Here is a 17,841-nt window from a genome sequence, read left to right on the forward strand (position 1 = left end):
CCTCCATATGGACGCTCCCAGGGCCCCACCTTTAGGCTGTTGCCTCGATGCTTCCATCTCTATCCAAATATTAGCCGACTGCAGAAGGTGCTGGGCCTCCTGTGGTAAAGTCATCTTGTGGGATTGATCATTAAGCTGAAAAGAGAGGCCAAAGGGATAATGCCACTTATAGCAGATTTTATTAGCCACCAGGTAGTGAGTCACTTCGTGGAATTCACGCCTCTTACGAAGCGTTATGGCTGACATGTCTGCATAAAGCTCCACTTTAGCTCCCTCCCAGTCAATATGTCCCAATTTTCTCTCAGCCACGAGAACTTGCTCCTTAACAGGGAAACGGTTAGCAGAAACCGCCCCAGCTGCTCTATGCACTCACTCAAACTCAAGCGCAGGTAAGTTCTGGTCCGGTTCAGCAGCTCTCAAAAACTTTTCACAAACGGAACGCATCATCTCCTCCATGGACAGGGAGTGCTACGCTTCTGGGATTCCCCCAGCCCACAAATTGTTTCGTCTGGCTCGATTTTCACCGTTCTTCGTTTTCAGCAACAGGTCCTCATATCGCTCCTCCAAGCTTTTACACTTCTGCTGCAAGTGTTGAATGTCGCCATCATGGTCGATAACCCATTCTTTAAATTCACTAACCCATGCGCCCATATCCTCCACAGTTTTGTGAAGCGCATCAGTGTGGAGCTCCCTGCACATTTCCACCATTGTTTTTTTTTTTTAAATCAGCAAACCAGCCTTGCAGCTCCCTTTGGGAAGCGGGACCCTCCACCAACTCTGCGCCCTCCACCATGGGCGTGATCTCCTCTGTTTTGGCAGCCAAGCGGTGCTGTGAGCCCGCTTCCTCATGCACCAGGGCCTGGACCACGAACGTGCGCAAGCCAGTTTTTGTTTTTTTATGCGCTGCCGCCATAAATCAAGGGAGCAACGACAGGACTTGCAAACCGAAGTGAAAGTCCTCCAATGCTTAAAATTAATGCTAATTCTTGCTCGGGGAAGAGGAACTCGCAGTTCACCCTGCTATCCCACCGATGACGTCACCAGAAGTCTCGACACCACATTTTTCTATAGAAAATTTAGGTTAGTGTTGTTTGCTGCTGAGTTCTGTCTAGCATCAATATTTATTGAAACATTAGACTTAAGAGGCATGTTTAGTAGATGTCAGTCACACTAATGCCCATTAGCATATGATAACTACTGTCATGCCTATGATAAAGTATTCTTATGGGTGTGATACTAGATAGAATACACTAGTGTTTAGAAAAACATACCCTTTAGGGCTTCCCCCCCCCCAAAAAAAAATTATTTTTTCCCCATTTTGGCCCTGATTCTTAGGGACAATAAAAATTAGGTGACAGTAGTTGTCCTACTGCTGCCTAACTTAATTGGTGATAACACAGTATCTGACTGCGTCTTTAAAACCAATTACAAATTAATTTTTTTAAAAATGTAGGTGCCTACAGAACAGGCCACAGATGTCCCGTTCACAGAAGTGCCTACTAGTGCCTCCGGTCAAACTGGGCACAGCTTGCAATGGAAGAAACTGTAGGTGCCGGTAGAATCACATTTCTAGCATCTACTTTACATGTAGCCGCGATTCTGCAACCGGCGCTGGTACATGATTGATATGCAACCAGCACTGATTTTTGGAGGTGCTGGCCAATATTGGCGCTTGTTGCAGAATCTGGCCCTTTGTGCCCGTGAAAAAAAAATCATTGAATAAGACTTGTAGTGTGAAGATACCAGAGCAGTGGAATATCTAATTTATTAGAGTATAGTTTGGCTTCTGTAAATGAAACATTAGCGTTTGCAATATTTAAAAGAAATATAACTGATTTGTCTTTCTTTTTTTCAGACAATAGAAAAATCAAAATCAATGGCACAAGGGAACCTATTGAGTTTAAATCAAATCAGTGGTTTGGAGCAACAGTTAAAGCTCATAAAGGAAAGGTTGTGGTAAGTTTCAGGCTTTGTATATCTGTTTACCATAACATTATAAAATTAGATATAATAACATGTTACAATAACTTGTGGTGTTTTTAGCACTGAACTACAAGTTGGGGCAAGTCTTGAGGTACCAGCTGAAATCTTTTCTTTTGTTAATCATCTGTTTGACCTTGAGGAAGTCACAATGGGGGTAATTTGCAGTAGGGCAAGCAGCCTTTAACGTAGCCACATGTGTTCTGGGTTTGTTTTGGGATGTTTTTTAACCACAGCCTAGCTGGATAGAACATATAAAACTAAATTTTCACTAGCTAGCTCTCTATCCCAACCCTCAACCTTGAGTATTTTTCCAACGCCCTCCTCATTCCCCAGACTCAGACCCCAACTTTAAACAAGTACCTTTCTCTCCATGCGACCCCCCACCTTTTTTTCAGTCCTCCCTAGACCTCTCCCATTTCCATTAGAGCAAGGGTTTTCAACCCAGTCCTCAGGACATATTTAGCCAGTCAGGTTTTCAGGATGTCCGCAATGAATATGTATGAGATAGATTTGCATACAATGGAGGTAGTTCATGCAAATGTATCTAATACGTATTTGGGGATATCCTGAAAACCAGACTGGTTGGGTATGTTCTAAGGACTGAGCTGAGAACTACTGCACCAGAGGGAAGAGGAGTTATATGCTGGCTTCCTTCCTGTTGCAGAACTAATTTCTATGGCAAATGTGTGGCGTTGGAGCATTTAGCACTCTGGGCCATGTAGCAAATGGCAGTGTTGGAGAAAAGTATGCAAAGAGAATATTTTAGTGCTTCATTGTGGTCATGATTTCATAGTATTCACGGCGGCTATACCAAAACCCATGAATATCAAAGGAAAAAGTTATTTGCATTTTTTTGGTATTCACTGGTCGTCTTTGAACATATCCCCCATGAATATGGAGGGAGAAGTGTACCAGACCAAGTGAGGGAGAGAGAGAGAAATGCCTGACCAAGTGAAGGAGGGAGAATTGCCCAACCAAGGGAGGAGGGACAGTTGCTTGACCAAGTGAGGGAGGGAGGAGGGAGAGATGCCTGACCAAGTGAGGGAGAGAGGAGGGAGAGATGCCTGACCAAGTGAGGGAGAGAGGATGGAGAGATGTCTGACTAAGTGAGGGAGGGAGAGAGGGAGAAATGCCTGACTGAGGGAGGGAGGAGGGAGAGATGCCTGTCCAAGTGAGGGAGGGAGGAGGGAGAGATGCCCTGACCAAGGGAGAAATAGATACAGATAGGGGTGTAGGGTTATGTTTGAGAGGGCCAGATTCTGGAAATAGGGATGGAAAAAAACAAGGGAGATGGTAACAGAGGAGAGAAGGAGGAAAATGGTGAACACAGAGTGGTGGGGAGAGGGAAGAAAGTGAAGAGAGGGTGCCCATGTAAGAGAATGGAAAGGAAGGGGAGGGAGATTATGGTGTTGAATGGCAGGGAAGAGCAGAGGTTGTGGTAAGAGCGGAGAGCATAGTTGGTTTTAAGAAAAGTTTGGACAATTTCCTGGAGGAAAAATCCATAGTCTGTTATTGAGAGAGACATGGGGGGAAGCTACTGCTTGCCTTGGATTGGTAGTATGGAATGTTGCTACTTCTTGGGTTTTGGCCAGGTACTAGGGACCTGGATTGGCCACCATGAGAACGGTCTACTAGGCTTGATGCACCATTGTTCTGACCCAGTGGGGCTATTCTTATGTTCTTGTGCTCTTGGCTGAGATAAGCCAACCTTTTCTTTGCTGAATTACATATGAGTCTCATTCTGAGGTCTGGCTGGGACCAGCACTTCTTACCTGTCTCAAGAAGGACCGTTATAGACTGTGTTTGGGGCATGGCAGTCAGAAACCCTAAGAAATATCAGGACTTTTGCTTCTTGAACAAATACACTATTACTTATATACCTGCTGCTTCCTAACTAGCCATTTTCGCTGTTTCTCACAATTTCTTCCAAACCTGTTCTATACAGTACATTCCATCTTCCACCTCATTTCTGGAAACTCTTGCACCAGTTAATAAGAACCATAACCTTTCTCCAGATACAAATTTTTAATAAGAATCAGATCTCCTGACTACAAACCATGGTATCTATGGGGTCCCTTTACTAAACTGCAGTAAATGCTAGCACATACCGTACTTATTGCAAATTAAACAGGCTTACCATGGGACATGCACTGCTGTCCTACAATTAAATTTGCCTGTCTGTATGTGTACACCATGTGCTAAAAATATTTTAGTTGGAGAATGGACATGACAGCAGTAATCAGTGTGTGAGGCATTGCCACATGCTAATGGATTAGCACTGGGTTAGCACATGGGCCCTTATCACCTATAAATTACATGTTGGTAGGTGCTAACACAGTAACTTTTTTTAATGGCTGCATGCCAATGGTGAAATTAAGGCATGGCTGTTAATTGGGAAAATGGAAAAGTTAGACATTTTCTGTCCATGGCACAAGTGGCCTTAGCATGTAGGAAAGACATATGTAAGCAGCATGCTAAGGTCACTTTTGCCGTGATGGCTTCAATAAAAGGACTCCTTTGTTAACTATGGCCCTCTTTTACTAAGCCGTGGTAACCCAGGGCACTAAGGCCCGGATTCTCTATAGAACGGCCCAGGAGAGACGTCCTATACAGAATCAGGCCTACACTAAACCCCGATTTTGTAACCGGCATCCATGTTACAGACGCCGGTTACAGAATCGGGTTAGAGTAAACGCGGCCGCTACACTTATCGCGGCAAGGGATCTCCCTGGCGCGATAAGTATAGTGGCCGCCTGTCAGATTGCCGGCAGGAGGGTGCCCAAACCCTCCTGCCGGAAGATGCCCCCACTACCCCCAACGCTATCATCGCCGGCAGGAGGGTGCCCAAACCCTCCTGCCGGAAGATGCCCCCGCTCCCCCCGATACTATCATTGACGGCAGGAGGGTTCCCAAACCCTGCTGCCGGAAGATGCCCCCCCCACCCAGCCACCCCAACACTACCGATCACCGGCAGGAGAGTGCCCAATCCCTCCTGCCGGAAGACGCCCCCCTTCCGCGCTAACAGCCCCCAAACCTCCCCCCCACCAAACTAACCTTTAATTGCAGTCCGGACAGGTCTTGCCCGTCCAGCTGGCAGGCCCGCCTCGTCGAAATGAGGCGGGCCCGCCCCTTCCCGGCCCATCCCGCTATGCCTAAGGCCTGATTGGCCCAGGCTCTAGAAGCCTGGACCAATCAGGCCTTAGGCATAGCGGGTCCACCCATCTCCACTAAGCCTAAGGCCTGATTGGCTCAGGCTCTAGGTGCCTAGGCCAATCAGGCCTTAGGCTTAGTGGGGATGGGCGGACCCGGTATGCCTAAGGCCTGATTGGTCCAGGCTTCTAGAGCCTGGGCCAATCAGGCCTTAGGCTTTGCGGGATGGGCCATTTAGACGAGGCGGGCCTGCCGGCTGGACGGGCAAGACCCGTCCGGACTGCAATTAAAGGTTAGTTTGGTGGTGGGGGGAAGGTTTTGGGGCTGTTAGCGCGGAGGGGGGGGCATCATCCGGCAGGAGGGATTGGGCACCCTCCTGCCGGTGATCAGTAGTGTCGGGGTGGGTGGGGGGGCATCTTCCGACATGAAGGTTTGGGAACCCTCCTGCCGGCGATGGTAGTGTCAGGGGGAGTAGGGGCATTTTCCGGCAGGAGGGTTTAGGCACCCTCCTGCCGGCGATGGTAGTGTCAGGGGGGAGTGGGGGCATCTTCCGGCAGGAGGGTTTGGACACCCTCCTGCCGGTGATGGTAGTGTCGGGGGGAGTGGGGGCATCTTCCGACAGGAGGGTTTGGGCAATCGGACAGGCGGCCGCTATACTTATAGCGGCAGAGAGATCCCTTGCCGCGATATATAGCTCATGTAACATCTTTTGTAATCTAGAATATATTGTAATTCTTATTCTCCACCAGTTGTAAATTGACTCAGTTGCTATGTAACATCTCCTGTGATATTGAATGTACTGTAATTCTTCACTATTACCTGTAATTAACACTTCTCCTGTAATGTAATTCTACTGGAAATGCCCAGATATCTTCTTTATTGTAATCCGTGGCTATGTTACATCTGCTGCGATATTGAATGTATTGTAACTCTTCACTGTTACTTGTAATCTACTCTTCTCCTGTAATGTAATTCTACTGGAAATGCCCAGATATCATCTTTATTGTAATCCGCCTAGAACCGCAAGGCACAGGCGGAATAGAAATCCCTAATGTAATGTAATGTAAAGTATAGCGGCCGTGCCTACTTACAATGTAGACCAGCATTTTGCTGGCCTACAATGTAAGCGTCTCTTCCTCTACTAGGGAGACGCGTAGGGCTGCCTAGATTCATCTAAGGCTCGTAGGCGAGCTTAGGCATCTTTCGGGCCTCCCTAGGCTCCCGGAGGCGCCTTCAATATAAGTGGCCTGCCTGGGGAGCATTTTTTTAAAAAACGTGCATCCCGATTGGCTGATTAGACAGCTGTAGGACGCTTACAGCTGCCTAAAATCGGGACACACTTTGTAGAATCAGGGCCTAAATGTTCCGATGCTCATAAGAATTCTATGAGCGTTGGAGCATTTAGCACTCTGGGCCGTGGTAGAAACCTCTACTATGGCTTAGTAAAAGGGGGCTATGTCTAAAGCAAAATGATGTCTGTCATATCATGACTATAATCGCTAAGTGGTGACAACGTGATTTAGGTGAGGTGGCCAGTGTAAGTTTAGGGTTATTGCTAATTTTATTCAGGATGATACTGTCCCAAATTTTCTTTAAAATGGTAATGTTTTGACAAAACTGTATAGAGAAAAAGCATTGTATAGTTTCTTGAAACACAGTAAATCTATCTATCTGTCTAAAATAACCTAGATGTGACTTGCTGGATGTTGTCATTCCATCCAGATGTTCTTGTGTATTGATCCATTTTGCCTTTATTTCAATGGCTTGTGATGTCACCTCAGAACTCTCATAAAAATATAACATAAGAACACAAAAATAGCAATACTTGGATAGGCCAATAGTCCATCTAGCTCAGTATCCTGTTTTCAACAGTGACCAATCTAGGTCACAAGTATCTGGCAAGAAACCAAATAGTAATAATATTCCATGTTCCGATTCTAGGGCAAGCAGTGACTTCTCCCATGTCTGTCTCAATATCAGACTCTGGACTTTTCCTGCAGGAAATTGTCCTTTTTTAAATACAGACTTGCTAACCACTGTTACTACATCTTCAGGCAACAATTTCTAGTGCTTAACTATTCTTTGAATGAAAAATATTTCCTTCTGTTGGTTTCAAAGATATTTCCATGTAACTTCATTGAGTGTCTCCTAGTCTCTGCAATGTTTGAAAGATTAAAAAAGAGATTCACTTTTACCCATTCTACACTTCTCAGGATTTTGTAGATCTCAGTCATATCCCCTTTCAGCCATCTCTTTTCTAATCTGAAGGACCCTAAACTCTTTAGCCTTTCCTCATTTTGGTTGTTCTTCTTTGAACCTTTCTAATTCTACTTTATCTGTTTTTGAGAAATAGCAACCAGAATTGAATGCAATACACAAGGTGAGGTGCAAGGTCATACCATGGAGCAAATACAGAGACATTATAATAATCTTCATTTTATTTACCATCTCTTTTGTAATAATTCCTAGCATCCTGTTTGCTTTTTTTGGTCACTGCAGAAGGTTTCAGCGTATTGTCTACAATGACACCTAGATCTTTTTGTTTTGTGCAGATTCCTAAGGTGGACCTAGCATCTGGAAACTATGATTTGGATTATTCTTCCCAATGTGCATCGTTTTGCATTTGTCCATATTAAATTTCATCTGCCATTTGGATGCCCAGTCTTCCAATTTCTTAAGAACTGCCATCAATTTTTCACAGTCTGGACACATTTAATCACCTCACTTGTCTTTCCAATTTTCAGATCATTTATAAATACAGTATGTTAAATAGTATCGGTCCCAGTACAGATCCATGTAGCACTTCACTATTCGCCCTCCTCCATTGAGAAAAAAAAGGTCATTTTACCTGTTTTCTATCCAACAACTAATTCCTAATCCATCACAGAACATTGCCTCCTATCCCATGACTTTTTAATTATCTCAGGAATTTCTCATGAGAAACTTTGTTGAAAGCTTTCTGAAAATCTAGATACACTACATCAACCAGCTCACCTTTATCCACATGTTTGTTTACACCTTCAAAGAAATGAAGGAAATTGGTTAGAAGGACTTCTTGGCTGAACCCGTGCTAACTGACAATAAAAAATGACAATGAGAGCACCCCATCTGCCCAAGTCCTAGCCAACTTTTTTAAAAACAAAATCACAAACCTAAAAGCAACTCTACCCCCACCCACAAATGATATCCTCCACTATCTCGAACCCCACGACCAGAACACCAGAGTAGACATGAGCTGGGACCACTTCGAATTCCCAAATTGGCATCAGCTCCTAAATTTATTCAACAAATACAGCAAATCAAACTGCCTACTTGACGAATGTCCCCCAAAAATCATAACAACTGCCCCACCTGAATTCAAAATGGAACTATTCACTTGGCTAACAAAGGCCCTTACAAACGGAACACTAAAAAAGACATGGGCCACATACTGATTACACCAATCCCCAAAGATCAGAAAACCTCTACAGCACTAACATCCAACTACAGACCCATAGCACAAAACTACAGGAAGGATTGGTCAACCTCCAACTTGTAAACTACCTAGACAAATTTAACATCCTCAGCGATCATCAATCAGGTTTCAGGAAAGGATATAGCACAGAAACGGTCATAGCCTCCATACTAAACTACCTCTATGATCTCTTCAGCAAAGGCAAAAGCGCACTGATCCAGCAATGCGTTTGACCTAGTAGACCACGAAATCATGCTACTGTGCCTTGATGCAATGGGAATCTCGGGAAAGGTAAAGAAATGGTTCCAAGAATTCCTACAAACAGATCCTACAGAGTAGCCAGTAATGGAAATCACTCCAACCCATGGAATAACCCGTCAGGGGTACCCCAAGGCTCCCCTCTATCTCCTACTTTATTCAACATTTACATAGCATCCTTAGGTCACTGACTACAAAAATTAAACTTAACAAATTACATATACGCAGATGATATATCCATCCTAATCCCCTTAAATGATATCTCAACTGAAATTATAGACATCCTTTCACACACAATGAGAGAAATCAAAAAATAGACCACCAATTTCAAACTGAAACTAAATACAGAGAAAACAAAAGTCTTCTTGGCAAGCCCCAATGACAAATTAACGAAAACATCATTAAAAATAAACAGCCACGAATATCCGATTTTCAAAACCATAAAAATCCTGGGTGTCACTCTAGACAAGCACTTGACCATGGCTGACCACACAGACATAACAGTGAAGAAATGCTTTTACACTCTATGGAAGCTAAGGACTATTAAAAAATACTTTGACACAACATCCTTCAGGTTACTGGTGCAATCGCTGATCCTATCCACCCTGGACTACTGCAACATCGTCTACCTGGGTATCCCGTGAAAAACAATAAAAAAAACTGAGATTAGTACAAAACACTGCAGTTCGCTTAATCTTCGGACTGAGAAAAAAAGACCACATTAGCCCATACTACAAAAAACTGCACTGGCTACCAATGGAAGCGCGAATACAATTCAAATTTGCATGCATCTGCTTCAGACAAATCTGGGGCCTAGCACCTTCCTACCTGCAAACACACTTTACTCTACACAACCCCACACAAACAACCAGAAACAAAAACATCTTCGCCTATCCTAAAATTACTGGCTGCAAATACAAATCCTACCTTGACAGAACCTTCATGTTCCAAGCTAACAGACAACAATCCAGACTGGGAAGCTACATAAATAAAACCAGACAGACCTATAACGCATTCCAAAAATCTATCAAAACCACTCTGTTTGACAAATTCATCAGCTAAACAGACCAATCCGCACTCACTGTGCTTTTTCCCCCTACAACACAAAGCAATCTTCAGGCAATTCCTACCCCTCTCACTTTTCCTCCCACTTTCAACCCCTCTTACATTTTCCTCCACTTCTACCCTTTCTTCTGTAACTTTCCCCTCATGTATTTGTAATTCGCTGAATGTCCAGCCTTCTTTCTGTGTTGAACCGCCTAGAAGTCATCTGACTATGGCGGTATAAAAAAATAAAGTTATTATTATTATTATTAACTCTGTCCCATTAAACCATGTTTGTTTACATGCTCCATAATTTTATTTTTTATAATAATTCTACTATCTTGCCTGGTACTGAAATCAGGCTGGTCTGCAATTTCTCAGATGACCCCTGGGACCCTTTTTAAAAATTGGTATTACATTGGCCACCTTCCAATCTCTTCATAAAGGCAGTTAGAAATCTCAATAAATAAATAAATAAAATCTTCAGGTATTATGGACAATTGTAATGACAGGTTACAGATCACTAACAGCGGATCAGCAATTTCATGTTTGAGTTCTTTCAATACCCTGGTGTATATACCATCCGGTCCAGGTTAAACCGCTCTGTAAATATGAATGAAATAGTTTTTGAAAGGCTTTTTGAATGAACATAATGGCTGTGTTAAAGTAGCCGACATGAAGACTGATATCTCTAACCATAAGGGAGGGCTTTGGAACAATATAATCTGACGATCAAATAATTTATTTGTGCAGAATACGAGAAAGTGGAGGTAATACAGTATAATGATACATTATGCCTGTCACAAATGTCTGCAAAAGATACTAAAAACAGACTTAGAGGCAATTAAGGATGGAAAAAATTCTGATATCCTAGTGAAAACCTGACTAGTTATGCCACTGATGTAATATTTTACATGACCAAATAATGTAGTTGTCCTGGAGGGACCATAGATATACTGTAGGTTGTTGTAGATATGGGGGGGAAGGGTAGCATCTGTCCCCAAAATGATGTGAGTGCAAATGCTGTTGGTCCTCACCCCCGTACTCCTAATACCCTTTGTCTATCCAAAATATAATGGCATACTACACTTATGGGAAGGGCTGTGGTTAGAAGCTTGATTATTGAGGTTTGCGTTTGTGCTAGGAATAAAAGAACCCTCTGATAATTTATAATTAATTGATTTACCTTTTTTTGGGAATATTTTGATGATGTTTGTATTTGTTATTTTCTACCTTAGAATGATAGTTTTTTAACTGATCTTTGCATCAATTACATAATGCTTAAAAGCTACATTAAACTTTTAGCACTCAGTTTTGCCTTTTGAATGAACAAAATGATAAAAAAAAAAAATACAATTTTAACTGGAAATATTCTTCAAAGTTTTTATGTTTATCATGTGCAGATCTTAATTTATAGACAAAAAGAAAGTGTAAGGGGGTGAGTGGGCCAAAAGCAGACATGACAGAAGGGGAGAGGGGAGGGGGGGGAGTGAGTCAAGAGCAGACACAACAGAAGAGGGTTTGATCACCCCTTCCCCTACTATTCCTTGGAAACTACCTAGAAGGGACGGGCTGCAAAAGAATATCCCTGCTGCTCTGGAGTCTAAAAAGAAGTAGCAGAACTGTTTTTCAGGATGTTTCTCTAGAAATTAAGTCCTAACCCTTACTTAAATGTGCTTTTTGATTAGGTAACTTTTTGCTCTGCTCAGCAACAGCTTTCCTAAGATACTACATTTGCAATTCAGTGCTATCCACAGGGCAGGATTAATTCTTCGAGGGCCCGTAGGCACCCAAGTACACTGAGCCCCTTGGCCCTGCCCTGCCCCTATCCCGCCCCTACCCTGCCCATGTCCCGCCCCCATTTATCTGTTTTCTTATTTACTTCTTTATTTCCACTTGTATTTCTTTTCTTTTTTTTAATTCAAAACAAAGATTAGCATACTACTGAACAGTTTTTCTTCTATGCAACCCCCAAACATCTCTGAACAAATCCCCCTTCCTTCCCTTCCCACCTACTTTCCCAGGGCTTTAACTCTGAACCCTTTGCATGCATATATGAAAGTGTTCAAATATTTGTAAAGCAGTAATACTATCTGAAATATAAGTCTATATTAATAACCAACTGCCTCTCAACTGCCTCACTCTACATCAACCAACTGTAACCCATATGTTCAAAGAAGCATGGGATGAACACAGAGGATCTAGAATCAGAAAATAATATTAAATATTGAACTAAGGCCAGTACTGGGCAGACTTGCACGGTCTCTATATGGCCGTTTGTGGGGAGGATGGGCTGAAGAGGGCTTCAATGACTGGGAGGGTGTAGATGGGCTGGAGTAGGTTTTGATAGAGATTTCGGCAGTTGGAACCTAAGCACAGTACCGGGTAGAGCTTTGGATTCTTGCCCAGAAATAGCTAAGAAGAAAAAATTTAAATTGAATCAGGTTGGGCAGACTGGATGGACCATTCGGGTCTTTATCTGCCATCATCTACTATGTTACTACGTTACTATGTATAAACAACTAAATCTGTAACTCCACTAGTACATTCCACTTCATGTATGTTAACTTGCAATGAAACAACAAGTCAAGCAGCCCACCAAAGAATCCAACATGAAACAAAAGATTGGCAGAAAAATAAGGAGATTCAAATCAGGTTAATTCAAGGTGCTCCCAAGAACCATGCCTGATGCATTTTGCCAAACAAGGCTAGTCAATGCTAACAAAACACCCATGTCTTTCATACAAACAGAACACAGAAAACACCTTCGCCTAGTAACCTCTCCCCCTTTTACAAAACCGTAGTATGGTTTTTAGCCACGGTCAGTGCTAAAAAATGCTCTACAGTTTTGTAAAAGGGGGGGATAAAATAGAAATACGTAGACAAAGGTTAAATAAAACCACCAAGAAGCTGGACTCTGCATACAATGCAACACCACAGAAACAGCGATGCATGTCCCCTAAAGCAAAAATATAAATAAATAGAAATTTTTTTTTTCTACCTTTGTCTTCTCTGGTTTCTACTCTCCTCATCTTCTTGTCACTCTCTTCCTTTCTCTTCTGTCCTTCTGTGCCTCTTCCAGAAATTGACTGCCTCTCTCTTCCATCTCTTCTTCCCCCCTCCCATTTGTGTGGCATCCATCAACTTCTCTTCCCTTCTCCAATGATCTGGCATCTCTCTCCTCTCCTTCCCTCTCCCACACCCCCCATGGTCTGGCATTTCACTCTCTCCTCTCCTCCCACTTCCATCAGCATCTGCCCACTTTCTCTCCCTCTAACCCACATCCATCCAGGATCCTTCCGCCTTATGTCTCTCTCCTCTTTCCTAGAACCCCAATTCCATCAGCATCTGCCACCTTTCTTTCCCTTCAACCCAATTCCATCCAGTATCCTTCCCCTTATATCTCTCCCCTTCCCCTGCACACCAATTCCATCAGCCCCTTTCTCTCCTTCCACCACCCTCCCATACAATCCGTCTCTTCCTCCACCACCCTTCCATACAATCCTTCTCACAACCCTTCCATACCACCCTGCTCATTTCTCTCCCTCCACCACCCTTTCATGTTCCTTTCTCTCTCCCTCTCCAAACATTGCAGCTGCCGGCTCTGCCTGATGCCAGCAACTGGTTACCCCTCCTGCAACGCCCCCCCCCCCGCAGCAATGGCACCAGCCCCCCCCCCTTCGCAGCAAAGGCAACAGGCCCCCCCTGCAGCAACAGCAACATGGCCAAATCTGTTACATGAAAGTCCCACGATGACTGATTCTACCGGTCCATCCCCCACCGACGTCACTTCTTCCAGAGCAAGTAAGTGACGTCGGAGGGGGATGGACTGGCAGAAGCAGTCATCGCAGGACCTTCCAGTAACAAATCCGGCCACATTGCTGTTGTTGCGGGCAGGAGGGGGGGGGGGAGCGGTCCATTGCCATTGCTGTGGGGGTCATTGCCGTTGCAAGGTTAGTCGTCCTCCTTCAGCGGGCCCCCTCACAGTTTCGGGCCCTAGGCACGTGCCTACTGGGCCTATTGAGTAATCCGGCCCCAGCTATCCATTATCTGGAAAAGAAGCCCATAATTAATTTTGTTTGCTTAAAAATACCAGTTGTACCTGAATATAAGTTACCTTAAGCTACAATTTAAAAAGCCAAATCCCAATTAATAATAATAATAATAAAGTTAGATTTGCCAATTACTGTTTAACTGCCAATTGCCAAATATGAGACTACTGCTATTATTTATTATTTCTATACTGCTACCAGATGCATGCAGTGCTGTACAATAAACATGCAAGGGACAGTCTCTGCTCAAAAGAGCTTATAATCTAATTATGACAGAAACAGTGGACAAAATGGTGAATCATGTAGGAAAATGCAAAGGGATGAAGGGGTAGAGAGGGTAGAGGACTACAGAGGGAATGATAAAACAAATATGATGCTTTACCAGTTGCTAGGTTAGGACTTAAACGCAGCTTCGTAAAGTGGACTGGAAGGACAATATTCAGAAGCACTTACACTTCCAGATTAGGTGCTGGTTACATAAGTGTTTTTGTCTGAAATTCTATTGCCAATGAATGCCTTCACTTTGACTGTGTATTTCAGTTATATATCCAGCTATGTAATCTGAGGAGGAACCAGTGGTACACTAGTGAGGAAGAGGATGGCAGTAAAAGGTATACGGATAGCAGTGATATTCAAGTACTATCCACTTAATTTATCTGTTTAAAAGTCAGAACTACTGCCCCTGATAAGCCCCACTGGACTACCAAGTATTTAGGTAGGCCTGGTTCTCCATCAGCTGGAAGGAGGGAATGTAGTTGAGGGGAATCGAGGGCTATTTGGCTTATAAAACAGTTATGCAGTTCTGACTCGATGTTTAGCCAGGGCCGCATAATTCTTATGTGGGCCTTGGCTGAATATTGGCTGAGCCCACCACTATTTTGAATGGGCTCAGAGCTAACTTGAGTGGGCTCTTCCAGTCCCCCCCCCCTTAGCTCAACATCCCTTCCCTTTATACCTTAGAGGCATCCCAGCAGCTGGATTTACCCATCTTTGATGCCTGCACCAGCCCCAGCAGGCTTCCCTCTGCTGCCTCCCACCCTTGACGATATCACTTTCTGTTTCCTTACTGGTGGTAGGCGGCAGAGAGAAGTCTGAAAGAACTGGCATATGCTGTGAAGATGAATTGCTATGGCGTCCAGGATGCCACTGAGGTACACTGGGGAGCGATGGGGGGAGGGGGAAGGGAAGGGGATTCAGAGAGATGGAATATACCAGATCAAAGGAGAGAAAGATAGTAGTGAGGTGCCACTGCCTAGTGGGCCTAAGCTAGGAATGGATGGGACTGTGCCAACCCAGACCCACCCATAGCTACACCTCTGGGCACATATGAGCTCCTGGCAGCCAGGCTGCCTATACTTATGCCCTAATATTCAGTGCCAGTGCCCAGACATGGCCAAGCATTGAAAATCAGGGCATTAGTATGCCACTGACAATTGGCAATTAAAATACCGCTGGCTGAATATTGGGTGATAGACTTTTTCAAAATTCCATCTCCGATTAAATAGAGGAGTTCATCCATCAAATTCAGCCATAAATCTCATTCTGCTGAATGTTTTCAGTGCTAGATTTAGTTTGCAGTCTCCGCACACATTTCACCAGTAAGGTTGTTTCAGGACATGAAAACATGGTACTAAAAAGTGCAAATTAGAAGAAACACAGATAACTAAATTGCAGTCATCAAAGTGATACTGCAGTATTGTACAAAGCTTACTCTTTTACATCAAGTTCATATTGTGCATGAAAACACAAGCACTGCTAGAAGCCACTTGACACATTGCATCCAATCAGGATACCATATATTAATCAAATTGGCATTTTAACTGTACAGAGTAAGGGCTAGATTCACTAAGCAAACCTTACTCTGGCCCGATTCACTTACCTCTCCGATCTGATTCCGATCTGTGCATGCAAATGAGGGGAACGGCATGCAAAGTAGGCAGGGATGCGATTCACTACAGAAATCTTGCAAACCGACTGGGCTGGCTGATCAACACAAGAAGCAACTGGACCAGTCGCTGAAGTCCTTTCCGACTGCCCTGCCTACTGCTGCCCTGCTCTCTGCCCTGCTTCTCTGCCCCGAACTGCTGCCCAGTCTCATCCCCGATCTCCTGCCTGCCCGATCTCCTGCTGTCTCCTGCGTGCCCTGATCTCGTGCTCTGCCCCAAATCTCTCCTTCCTGCTGCCCTGACTCGCCGCCCTGCTCTTGCCCTGAATCTCTCCTGCTGCCCCGACTCTCCTGCCCTTCCCCGCACTGCGAGCCTGTTGTTTTAACCCGTGGGTTTAAAGCGGGTTAAAACCACGGGCTCGCTGGGCTAGTAAAATAGAAAAAATAAAAAAAAGTCACAGCTCTAGACAGCTCTTAGACACATGCGCAGACCATATACAGATGGTCTGCTCATGCGTCGAAATTACACACTAGCGATCTGTGCAGTCGCAAGGGGGCGTTCCTCCGATCGCCCTCATTTAAAATTTTTTGTTTTGAAAATTCATTGGGCCTGCACGGATTAGCCACAGTTCAGGAACCCTAATGGAGGTTAGCGAATCTAGCCCTAAATTACTGTGGCGCTGTTAAGTTAGGCGGTGGCAGACATCCTACCACAGCCTAACATAATTGTTTTAATTGGTTTTAATCAGGGTGATAACTGACCACCTAATTTAAAACTAAAAACTCATTAAAAAAAAAGAAGGCGCCAGTAACGTATCTACAGCAGGACACCTAACAGCACCTTATACCTAAGTGGGCGTGGTTAGGGGCAGAATGGGACTTAGGTTCCTTTAGGTGCAATTCACGAAGGGGTCCTTTTATAACTGATTTAACGCATGCTAAAGATTAGGGTGTGCTAAATGCTAAAGATTAGTGCATCCATTATGGGTGTCTTAGCATTTAGCGCCCACTAAATCGGTTAGCACACCTTAATAAAAGGACCCCTAAATAGAGAATGACACGGGGAAAAGATTTGTCCCTGTCCCCGCGACCATTGTCCCCGCCCCATCCGCATCCCTGCAGCATCCATACAAGCCTCAGTACTGCAATATTTAGGTTATTCCTTCCTTATAAATCAAAGTTCTGGCTGCTGAACTAGAGAAAGAGATGTTCAGCTGGCAGGGCTTTGTTTATAAATTTTTATCAACACAACTAATATACTACTTTATCCTAAAGGAAATAAAATACATAAATATAATTTTTTTTTCTACCTTTGTTGTCTGGTTTCTGCTTTCCTCATCTTCTCATTCATTTCCTTCCATCTACTTTCTGCCTTCTTTGTCACTTCCATATGCTCTGTTACTGTGCCTCTCCTTTACATCTCTCCCTTCACCCCCCTCCAATTAGTCTGGCACCCATCTTCTTCCCTCCGCTTTCCCCCATAATCTGTAATCTCTCTCTTCCCCATTTCTCTTCAGCGTCTGTTCTTCTCCACCCCACCTTCCCTTCCTCTCTCCCTTCCCCAGTTCCCTTCAGCATCTTCTCCCTTCCCCATTTCCCTTCAGCGTCTGTTCCTCCCCATCCTACCTTCCCCAGTTCCCTTCAGTGTCTGTTCTTCTCCACCCCACCTTCCCTAGTTCCCTTCAGGCTCAGCGTCTGTTCCTCTCCACCCCATTTTCCTCAGTTCCCTTCAGGCTCAGCGTCTGTTCCTCTCTACCCCACCTTCCCCAGTTCCCTTCAGGCTCAGCGTCTGTTCCTCTCTACCCCACCTTCCCCAGTTCCCTTCAGGCTCAGCGTCTGTTCCTCTCTACCTCACCTTCCCCAGTTCCCTTCAGGCTCAGCATCTGTTCCTCTCTACCCCACCTTCCCCAGTTCCCTTCAGGTGCAGCGTCTGTTCCTCTCTACCCCACCTTCCCCAGTTCCCTTCAACATCTGTTCATCTCTACCCCACCTTTTCTCCCTTTCTCCCTCCCTGC

General features: G+C 44.3%; 1 protein-coding gene across 3 annotated transcripts in view; it reads left to right on the forward strand.

The window, feature by feature from the left end:
- Window positions 1-17,841, forward strand: part of ITGA8 (integrin subunit alpha 8) — a 473,328-nt gene that overhangs the window by 48,685 nt on the left and 406,802 nt on the right. For all 3 annotated transcript variants that reach the window (XM_033931203.1, XM_033931201.1, XM_033931202.1), the window contains exon 3: window positions 1,856-1,956. In XM_033931203.1, coding sequence (XP_033787094.1) covers window positions 1,856-1,956 — 101 coding nt within the window. The remainder of the gene's footprint in view (window positions 1-1,855; window positions 1,957-17,841) is intronic.

Source organism: Geotrypetes seraphini, chromosome 2 (assembly GCF_902459505.1).
Source record: "Geotrypetes seraphini chromosome 2, aGeoSer1.1, whole genome shotgun sequence".
Taxonomy (NCBI): domain Eukaryota; kingdom Metazoa; phylum Chordata; class Amphibia; order Gymnophiona; family Dermophiidae; genus Geotrypetes; species Geotrypetes seraphini.